General features: G+C 34.4%; 1 protein-coding gene across 1 annotated transcript; it reads right to left on the bottom strand.

The window, feature by feature from the left end:
• Window positions 1-9: 9 nt before the first annotated feature.
• Window positions 10-7,373, bottom strand: il4i1 (interleukin 4 induced 1). Its single transcript, XM_051128657.1, has 9 exons — window positions 7,312-7,373; window positions 6,606-6,705; window positions 4,891-5,111; window positions 4,247-4,359; window positions 3,685-3,886; window positions 3,424-3,492; window positions 3,182-3,318; window positions 1,069-1,848; window positions 10-981 (listed from the first exon to the last, which is right to left on the bottom strand). Exons 2-8 carry the CDS (start codon window positions 6,634-6,636, stop codon window positions 1,083-1,085), a joined length of 1,539 nt encoding a protein of 512 aa, XP_050984614.1. The 5' UTR covers window positions 6,637-6,705; window positions 7,312-7,373; the 3' UTR covers window positions 10-981; window positions 1,069-1,082.
• Window positions 7,374-11,034: the final 3,661 nt, after the last annotated feature.

Below are 11,034 nucleotides of genomic sequence, written 5' to 3' on the forward strand. Positions count from 1 at the left end.
GTGTGTAAATACAATTCAATCATTTCAACTGAAAAAAAAAAAAAATATATATAGTATTAATGCTGTTAATAATAAAATAGTCTGCATATATACAGTACCACAGTACCAGAATATTAAATAAGGTTATACAATTTAATTCATTAAACTAAACTAAACTATTAAAAGTAAAATAAAATAAAAAACACTCTAAATAAATGTCAAGTCTTGGTTTTGAGGTACATTGTTATATGATATATTGACAGTTAGCAATAAAATACAGGATAATGATTAATGATGCATTGTTTTGAGTGTCAGGATTCTTGCATAAGTGCTTAGAAGATCACTCTTGTCTGTCTTATATGTGACCCTGGATCACAAAACCAGTCATAAGGGTCAATTTCTCAAAATTGAGATTTATACATCATCTGAAAGCTGAATAAATAAGCTTTCCACTGATGTATGTTTGTTAGGATAGGGCGATATTTGGTCGAGATACAACTATTTGAATATCTGGAATCTGAGGGTGCAAAAAAATCAAAATATTGAGAAAACTGCCTTTAAAGTTGTCCAAATAAAGTTCTTAACAATGATTAACAATCAAAAATTAAGTTTTCATATATTTACAATAGGAATTTTACAAAATATCTTCATGGAACATGATCTTTACTTAATGTTCTAATGATTTTTGCCATAAAAGAAAAATCAATGACCCATACAATGTATTTTTGGCTATTGCTACAAATATACCCCAGCGACTTAAGACTGGTTTTGTGGTCCAGGGTCACATATTTACATACAGTTTCATAAAATATCAAACACTCCAAAATGCCAACCACATGCCTCAACTTAATCTACACCTTTAAGAGGGAAATGATATTTTACAAATAATATCATGGTAGTGAAACTAACAAAGTCTTGCAAAGATGATGGTTGCCAGAATGGCATGATATCCACCGTTTCAAGTCATATTTTGAAGTCTCTGAGAGTGTAGTCAGCTAAAACCTGGTAAAGAAAAAGCACAAGAGCGTTAAATTTCAATACTGGGCAACTATAGGGTTTTCGAAATGTCTTTATGTTTTATAAACCTACCATCACTAAGTTTCCTACTTTGCATCGTTATTTATTTTATCTGAAGCTCTCAGAGCTGATTTCATGGCAGTTTCAATCCAGGCATGAGGTCTGGCTGTGTGCTCTCCTGCAAAGTAAATCCTCCCCTCATTCTGGACTATAAACTTACTATAGTCACTCATCTGGAATGGAGTGAAGATGGCAAAGGCGCCGTGGCTGTAAGGATCCAGTCCCCACTTTTTGACAACACCTCCGGTGTAGAGCTGTCGGATGTGCTCTCCGTGGATCTTCACCAAGTCATTCAACACCAGTTCCTTCAGCTCATCATCCTTTATGGTCTGTAGGAACGCAGCGTCATCAGAAGAAGTGTAAGAAGCCAACACAGCCCCGCCGGATATCCCAGAGGAGTTATGACTGGGGTAGTGAATGAAACGTGATGGCAGATCTGTGATGCTTTTGCCACCCTGAATGCCGTCATTCTCCCAGAACCTTTTGCTGAAGCTTAACACTACTTTTGTGGAGCTGGAATAGTGCAGCGAGCGCAACGCTTCCATTTTTTCAGCTGACAGAGGAGGCTTGAAGTCAATGAGGAGCGTTGCTTTGGCTGTGGCCGTCACCAATACATAATCGGCAGTAATGCTGGTCAGGGCGTCGTGGTCACGCCAGTCTTCGTACGTAACTGTCACGTTGTCCTGCGTTTGACTGATCGCTTGGACTTTTGAGTGCTTAAGAATTGTGGCATTCAGCACATTGTAGAATGCATTAGAGAATGTTTCAAAGCCGCCTTTAAATTCAGAATACCTGAAAAAGAGCATTGATGTAGATTCACTGCCATTCAAAAGTTTGGGATCAGTAAGTTGTTAAAAGAAGTCTCTTATGCGCATCAAAGTTCCATTTATATGATCAAAAATAAGGAAACAAGTAATATTATGAAATAATATTGCAATTTTAAAATAACAGTTATTTTTGAATATACTTTAACATATCATTTATTTCTTTGATGCAAATTTGAATTTTCATCAGCCATTACTCCAGTCTTCAGCGTCACATGATCATTCAGAAATCATTCTAATATCCTGATTTATTATCAATATTGGAAACAGTTGTGCTGTTAAAAATGATTTGGAACCTGTGATACTTTTTTTTAGGATTCTTTAAAGAATAAAAAGTTGAAAAGAACAGCATTTATTCAAAATAGAAAAATATAAGTCTTTACTATCACTTTTTTATCAATTTAACATCCTTGCTGCATAAAAGTATTAATTTCTTTCAAAGAAAGAAAGAAAGAAAAAATTTGCTGACCCGAATTTGAACAGTAGTGTATATTGTTGCAAAACAGTTTTATTTTAAATAAATCCTGTTATTTTTAACGTTTTATTCATCAAAGTATCACAGATTCCAAAAACATATTATGCAGCACAACTGTTTCCAACACTGATAATAAATCATTATATTAGAATTATTTCTGAAGGATCATGTGACACTGAAGACTGGGGTAATGATGCTGAAAATTCAGCTTTGTATCACAGGAATAAATTACATTTTAAATTATATTAAATTTAAATTGCAGTAATATTTCACAATTTTACTGTTTTTTCTGTATTTTTAATCAAATGAACATAGCCTTGATGAGCAGGAAAGTCTTCTTTAAAAAACATTAAAATCTTTCTGATTCCAAACTTTTGAACAGCAGTGTATTTTGAACATGTTTGACATAATTTGATATTTTAGCTGATACTACCATTCAAAAGTCTTGAGCAAGTACAATTTTTTAAAAGAAACTAATACTTTCATTTAGCAAGGATGCAGTACAGTAAAGACATACTGAAAAAAAAAATCCTGAGGGGAAAAAAAAGCAAATCAGCATATTAGAATGATTTCTGAAGGATCATGTGACACTGACGACTGGAGTAATGACGAAAATTCAGCTTTGCCATCACAGGAACAAATTACATTTTAAAATATATCCAAATAGAAAGCATTTTTTTAAATAGCAAAAATATTTCACAATATTACTGTATTTTGATCAAATAAATGCAGCTTTGGTGAGCATAAGAGGCCTCCTTAAAACATCTCAAACTTTTGAATGGTAGTGTATAGAGGACATCAGTTTTGGTTAACTGTAATATCTTACGTGTAGTTGTCGTTTATATCAGACTGGATGTAGAGCATCTCAGTGAGGGCCGTGTAAAAGAAGCTGTTCTCATTCAGGAGATCACCAATCATTCGCAAAGCTCCTCTGCTCAAATTTCCCACATTCACTAAATACTCCTGTTACAGATTGGATTTAGAGAGTACCCAGATTTAGGCTTAAATATATTTTAAAACTTATTGTAAATCTTACTTAAATCAGATGACATATTGCAAATATTTTACCTTTACTGAGTATGAATCATATTTGTTCAACATTTTCTCACAGCCCATTTTCTGCGCATCAACTTTTACCTAATAAAGATCAGAGAAAGTAAGGAACAATAAAACTATATTTATAAAAGCACAATAATTAATTATTCTGACTTCATGTCAATGAGAAACATTATTAATTAACCTCACTCATTCTCCTTTAAATAAACAATTGATACATGGGTCCAGATACATGTGTTTTTTTTTTTAATAAACAGAATGTTTTTCACTCACCTTGCCCAAAGCTATGTCAAACAGTTCCCTGGCACTTTTCCCCTTCTCCCAGTCGTGTACAGGGTAGTTCAGAATGTCTGGATTCCGCTTTACGGTGTAGGTTTTATAACGAAATCCGTTTATAAAATAGTAAGTGTTTTCGTCATCCTGTACGAATTCTCCAAACTCCAGGCCCAGCTTTCGTGCAAAATGCATTAGAATCCTTAAAAAAGTGATATAATTGAAAACAAATTGATTAAAGAGTTAGTTCACCCAAAAATAAAATTCTGTCATCAATTATTCACCCTTAGGTCGTTCCAAAGCCATAAAGCTTTTGTTCATCTTCAGAACACAAGATAATTCTGATGAAATCTGAAAGCTTTCTGACCCTGCACAACATCTGCCTCATGTTGTTGATTATGAATTACACTATCAAATAAATCTCTGCACTTTTATCTCTACTGTCAGCTGGCTGTGGGTACAGTTTCACACTAATTATTGTACTGTCAACACTCAGAAAGTTACATGAGCTAAATATGAAATAGAATTTGACTCTCATGGACCGAGATTAAAAAGAACTTACTTGTGGAAACTTGGGATCCTCATGGCACCAAGTTCTGCATACCAGCCCTCTTTTTTGTCCCTATGTGTTAGAATTCTTCCACCTATACGATCACTTGCCTCAATAATCGTCACCTATAAGAGCAGAGACAACAGAATTAAGCGCTATATATATATATATATATTAAATAAAAATGTGATTCTACAGAAAACACCTCATTTTCATTCATGCAGTGCTTCAGGGAAACATTTTCTAGGGGTTTTCTCTGCTTCACCCACTTAATATAATCTTGATTACTGTCATTTTCTTTTCCTATAAAAATGACTAATTTCCTCACGCGCTGTGTAAGTTGAGAAAAGCCAGGTCATGAGATTGGAGATGTCACACTAGCAAAAAGTTACTATGTTACGCCCCATCATGAATCTCAAATGGAAGTGATTAGAAGAATAACCAAGGCTATTATGTGTCTGTACAGTCTGATGTCTGAAAAGGTTAAACTTAGCAAAATAGATAACTGAACTAAATGGAACTAACTTCTAACTAATAAAGACACGATTTTCCTTCAGTTTAGTTGTGTTTAGAGAGCCTCCTATCTTCTTATTCTTATCTTTATGGTCTGTCATGGTGTCAAATGTTGTTTTGTGCTATAGATACTGTTATGATACCTTATGTCCTGCGTCCTCCAGAAACTTGGCAGCAGTGAGTCCAGCAGCACCTGCTCCAACAATAACCACATGCTGAGGGTTCTTCGTTGGAGGGAGACCTTGTTCTGTTAGCTTCAGAAGGTAATCATAATCAGAGTCTTGTAAGCATTTGAAAAGAGGATCTTCTGTAATTCCACCAACATGGTAGGTGAAAACCAAGACCAGTACCAGCGCTGCAGACACTGTTGAAAACAGACATTACAGTGTAAAACGCTAAAATAAATCAGGTATTGGCAGTTACGTTTAAGTTATGTTATACACACTGCAAAACATTATGCTTTTAATGAAAATAACGAAGATTTCAGGCTAGACAGCATTTGAAATGTGAATTTCTGTAACCAAACTTGCATAGTTCTCTCAATATTATGATTACAAAATGGATACCCTACACTGTAAAAAACAATTCGTTGAGTCAACTTAAAATAATTTGTTACCTGGCTGCCTTAAAATCTTAAGTTCAGTCAACTCAAAAAACGTTTATTCAGCTTGAAATGTTAAATTATACTAAGTGACAACTTAGATATTTGAGTTGATTCAACTTAAAATTTTAAGGCAGCTGGGTTACTTACCCATCTGTTAAGTTTAGCAAACACAAATATCTAAGTTGTTACTTAGTACAACTTAACATTTCATATTGACTAAACTTAACTGAGTTGACTCAACTCAAGGGTAACAAATTATTTTAAACTGACTCAACAAATTGTGTTTTTTTTTTTTTTTTTTTTTTTTTTTTTTTTTTTTTTACAGTGTAGCCATACGCCTGTGGTTTAGTTATGTATTTCGTTACACTTCAGTCTGCCAAAATATGGCCCAATGTAGGCCTACTTTGTTAATACTTTGATAATACAAAACGAATTTTCCGTATTTACTTTTCACAGGTGTTTTACCCGTGTGTTGAATTACTTATTGCGTCGTGTTGTAGGGTTAAAGAAATGTCCGTAAACTTTTAATATCCTGACCGAAAATTAACTAGCCTACATTGTCCAAGTTTTTTCCTTACAGTGTAGGTTACACACCGTAAAAATTTATTTTTAATTTGATTTCGACAGGTACCTGTATTTTAATACGCACTGCGTTTTAGGGCTGACGGAAAAATTGAAGAAACCTAAAAAACATTTAATCAGTCCGTAAATTTAGCCAGCGTATACGCGTAATTTTCTGGCATGGCATTATCCGTTTTTTTAAGAATTAAGGGAGGTTTTTCTACAAAAGTTGAGCCTAGGTGTGGTTTTGATAAAAACACGCTATTACTTAATATGGGAAGTTTCTCAAAAGTTTTGCGCAAATTTCACTTATTCAGCATTATCTGCTGTCTTTTAATAAGATGTCAACATGAACCTACTTTATCATGTTATTTATTTATTTATTTTTTTTTAGATAACTGAACAGCGGGATTTAAAAAAAAAAAATTCTGGCAAAGCTAATTCAAATGTTATAATGTAATATCCAGTAGACTAGTTCCATTTTCCAGCTGAACGATCCTGTTTTTCCATTTACTCAATACAGGAACATTTCTCCACAAATGAAAGTGGTTTCGCTTTACTTTCTTTTTATGAATTAAAAACACATAGCATCTAGTCTATTTCACCTCTTTTGGAGTCCCCATGTATGCCTCCCCAACTGATTCAAACAAAGCATTTTGACAAATCAAAAGCACATGTCCCTCTGATACTCACAGTATTTACACAGGCTAAAGTTTTTAAACATTTTGAGCTGAGCGTGCCAGAAGCCGGAGCGCCTCACGCACCTTCTCTTGCGTAAAGTGGAAAGCGAAACCTATAGGCAAAAACAAAACAGAAATTTGGGCATCATAATAGACTTTGGTTAAAACCGTTATATAACAGTATAAATCACAGACTATTTCAAGCTTTAAACATTCAAAATGATACTCACATAGTGCACTGGAATTATTGACTAATACTGACCTTCATAATGAAAAATGGTTATAAGCGGTCCAGAGCTGTACTTAACCTCTATAGATAATATCTAAGAGTATATTTGCTAAAGTTCAATTGACTGAAGAGAAGGAGAAGACGGATAAAGTGTCTGGACAGGCTATTCAAGCTATAAATGTGTCTGATGTCCCTTTCAGGGTAATGAATCATGTGTGGGCTCCTTTATTCTGCAAGAAATATTTTCCCACACAGACTCAAGGTTCAACCACACTGAACAAATTAGATTAGTGAGCTTTAGTATTCATTAACATACCTAATTTCCGCCAGAATCAATCACTTCTAACCACTCATTTATGAGCTTATTCTTCTGACTATCAGTAGGCAAGCACATATAGGTACATTTCTATCATATGTACTTGTTTCTGTCACTTTTAGAAATGTTAAAATCTTATCTAATGTATAGGTAAAAAAATCAAACATCACTTACCAGATTATTCTGTAACTCACTCTGACTGAGCTAGCCAGGATCTTTTATAGCCCACATCATGCGGAAACCGAAAGTATTTAAGATGGTGATGCATTTAGTCACAAAGTTTCCGAGGATGTCACTCATGATGTTGCAGGTTAAGAAAAAAACTTTGTCTTTAACATTAAAGGCCTACTTCATGGGAAGACACAGGAAGATATGGAATTTTTTTTACTCCTGACCACTGCAGATTTATTCATTTTAACCTCAAAGTTCTGTTTCATGAATAAGATCAAAAGATTGGTCACAGTTCTCTTCCATCTTATCACAGGACTTTAGCAGCAAAGCTGGAGCCTGAATGAACACGTCAAGTCATGTCTTTTTCAAGAGCGAGAGGCATGCATGTCACATATACATACAAATATGTATAGGCTACATTACCATTTAAAGCTTTGGGGTCAGTTGGGTTTTTTATTATTATTATTATTACTTTAATGTTTAGTTTTTTTGTTTGTTTGTTTGTTTTTTATTAACACCTGCTTTTACCAAGGACATGTTAAATTGGCAAAAATGGATGAGGCATTTAAAAAAAATGCGCTGAGTGCTGCCTCTTGCATTTTTAAACACAAAGATGTGTTCTGTGTGAACGGCGCCAAAGAGCATATTGAGAAATAATATTCATAAACTAATTTAAAATAGAAAACCTTATAGGCGTATCTGTTTTTGATCAAATCAATGCAGTCTCGATGAGCATAAGTCACTTTTTAAAAACAAAGAACATTAAAAATCTTACTTTGGATCAGTAATATTTTTAAAGTCCCCATGAAACCAAAATGGAAGCTTTTTGGCTTTTAGTATGCATATGTTAGCCTTAATGTAATCTACACTCTTAAAAATAAAGGTGCTTTAAAAGGTTCTTCACAGCGATGCTATAGAACCATTTTTGGTTCCACAAATAACTATTTAGTCAAAGGTTATTTAGAGAACAATCTCTTTCTTACCTTTTTATAATTCAAAGAACCTTCTTATTAGACAAAAAAAGGTTCTTCTATGGCATCATGAAGCAACTTTATTTTTAGTGTGTTTCAAAACAATGACAAAATTTGCATTTACAAGATAAAAAGCATTCAAAACGTACAGTCTTCTGGCAATATTGGTCAACGATTTTTATGACATCACCCTGCACTTCAGCTTCTCATCAGACTTTCTGTCCAATGACCCTTCACAAACAGCTTGATTGACAGGCCATCTGACTAATCATAATGCAGAGCCATTCTGTCAGACAGGAGAGTAGATTAACTTTGGCGGACTTAAACGTAAAAAATTGTATGTATTAACGTCTTTCTGCGAGTGAAATAAAATACTTTCTGATGTGCATTCATGTTTTTTTCGTGCTTTAAGTAACGTTAAAGAAGAAAAGACGTTCGGTTCACAAGTTATTGATCTAGTAAATAGGGTGCGCGGGGCACAAACTAACGCAGGGTTAGTTGACACGCCTGGTTTAAATATTTCCACACGTGCTAGCCTAACCAAATTTATGGTGTTCACTAGTTGCCATAGCAACACTGTACAGAGAAAAAAAGTGCACCAAAATTCAAAAGCATTTTGAAGATATCGCTGAATATTTATTTTACCATAGTGAGAGTACATTTCTGGCTGAAGTCAATTTTTATCTCATTTTTTAGTATTCATTTAAAATGAGACAAATCTGCTATTATTTTAATCTCCAATCTGTTATTTATCCATTCAGATAGTTTAAGGCTTGGCAAACCATCAGAAGACACTAACCAGTTTTATATTCCAGTCGCGCTGATGGGGAACGTTGTTAAACTGCGTTATAATCTGCCCCGCTATTATTAAACTATTTTATGACATTAGCGATGTAATTTTCACTATTTACTTTTATGGATTTAAAAAAGAAACCACAAGAAATAGGTGAATAAAGACTGACAATCAATGTTTAATGTTGAGAAATTATTATTTCAAGAAATGTAAAGAATGTCTAAATGTGTTTCATCTATTTGTGCACATTGTTTTAAACTATACTCTATAGCTGTGTTTTGTGTTCATTGTGAACCTTAAAAATAAAAATAAAAACGCCATTATTTTATTTTTAAAAGTTACTCATTTTATTTTATTGACAAAATATTTTAGTTTGTCATGTATATTTTTTTCATTCGATCAGATAACATTTTAAGCCGTCATATGGTCATGTTACAACATGCCCCTCACATGTTACAATGTACTTCACATACGGGGCATGTTGTCACTTTTCACTTCCTTTCTTTTGAGGTAAATAACGAAAAACGTACACACTGTAATTATGAAACAAAGCTACATATTTGTACTAGACAAGTGTGAAATTATAAAAATATAATAAAAAATTATACTCTGAACCCCACATGGAAACTGAGAAATTCAAAAAGTGTTAGGTTGTGCCCTCCCCTACAGCAATCGTTCACGACACATTAAAGAGCCACAAAACAGTATTTATTGTTTGAATTTCTTAAAAAATGACAAGCTGATATGATTCTTTAGGGTCTTAATGAAAAGTCTCTAATATACTTTGATTAAAAATTCTCAATGGATTTGTATCTCATTCTAAGGGGTTGTTCCTTTAAATGCAAATGATTTCACACAGTGTTGCGAACTTGGCGACTTTGTCGCTAGATTTACCGACTTTTCAGACCCCCCTGGCGACTTTTTTTTCGAAAAAGCGCCTAGCGACACATCTAGCGACTTCTTGGAGCAACCTTATTTAGTTTATGAGACTCTCTGGTACTGCCGCACGAGCGCAAAGTCGTGCTTTCCAGCGCTCTCCCTCTCTCTCTTTCTGCGTCTGCTCTGTTCAGTGAGCGGCAGAGAAGCAGCACTTTCAGATAAAAAAAGATATTCTGATGCTTCTAACTCTATTTTACATGCAAGTATAGCCGAAATCACAGCACAGCCATTGTCTTAATCGTATGTGTATTTTATTTCATTAGACAATGTCGTGATTATGAATCAAGATTTTAGTGTAGATAAATATCTGGTTATGTAGTCCTAATGGGCCGCGTTTCAGTCACTATTTCATATTTACCCCGTTGTCTGACAAAAGAAACCGTAAAATATATCAATATATCTATGAAATATATAAATGAAAACAGTTTCATTGAATTTGGCTGCATTAAATAACAGTATGTGAGCACAGAGACGCAAGACAATACGACGTACACTAATGAGCTAATATGCTAATGAGCGTATGACGTAATTTAGGGACATTTGACGACTTTTCAAGTGGGGTTTAGCTACTTTCCATTGAAAATAGTTGGCAACACTGATTTCACATGGAAAAGATCAGGAGGCGCATTCCATTCACAAACAAATGTAATCTACTGCATCTTCAGCGGCTCAGATGTCGGGAGTAAATGACGACCACTATGTTCATTATTACATCCAGCAACACAACCCCTCAATCGCTCAGTCGGAGATATTCTTGTCTAACTTACATTCCTGCTTCGGCATCGAAACAAGGAAAGTTACTGGACTGTGTCAGCTGGTCTGAGGTAAGAGCTAATGTCAATCAACTATCGTGGGAGCGGCCTCTGTCGGTGTGACGGGCATCTGAGAATGGCTCGATTTGAAAAAGGGGATATTATTTTTACAGATTAATTAAAAACCACTGCATTGACTTTTATCATTATAGGGTAGATTAGTACATACACTGCCAACACACATCAATGCTTCAAGGACACAGACTGGACA

This window comes from Labeo rohita, chromosome 15 (genome assembly GCF_022985175.1).
Source record: "Labeo rohita strain BAU-BD-2019 chromosome 15, IGBB_LRoh.1.0, whole genome shotgun sequence".
Lineage (NCBI taxonomy): Eukaryota > Metazoa > Chordata > Actinopteri > Cypriniformes > Cyprinidae > Labeo > Labeo rohita.

What these genes read in the sequence shown, in the direction of transcription:
- il4i1 (XM_051128657.1), bottom strand. Translation starts at nt 6,636, where the DNA reads ATGTTTAAAAACTTTAGCCTGTGTAAATACT. An exon ending in TGGAGGACGCAGGACATAAG is followed by an intron (nt 4,360 to 4,890) that starts GTATCATAACAG and finishes CTGCTCTTATAG; the next exon opens with GTGACGATTATTGAGGCAAG. An exon ending in GATATAAACGACAACTACAC is followed by an intron (nt 1,849 to 3,181) that starts GTAAGATATTAC and finishes GCTCTTTTTCAG; the next exon opens with GTATTCTGAATTTAAAGGCG.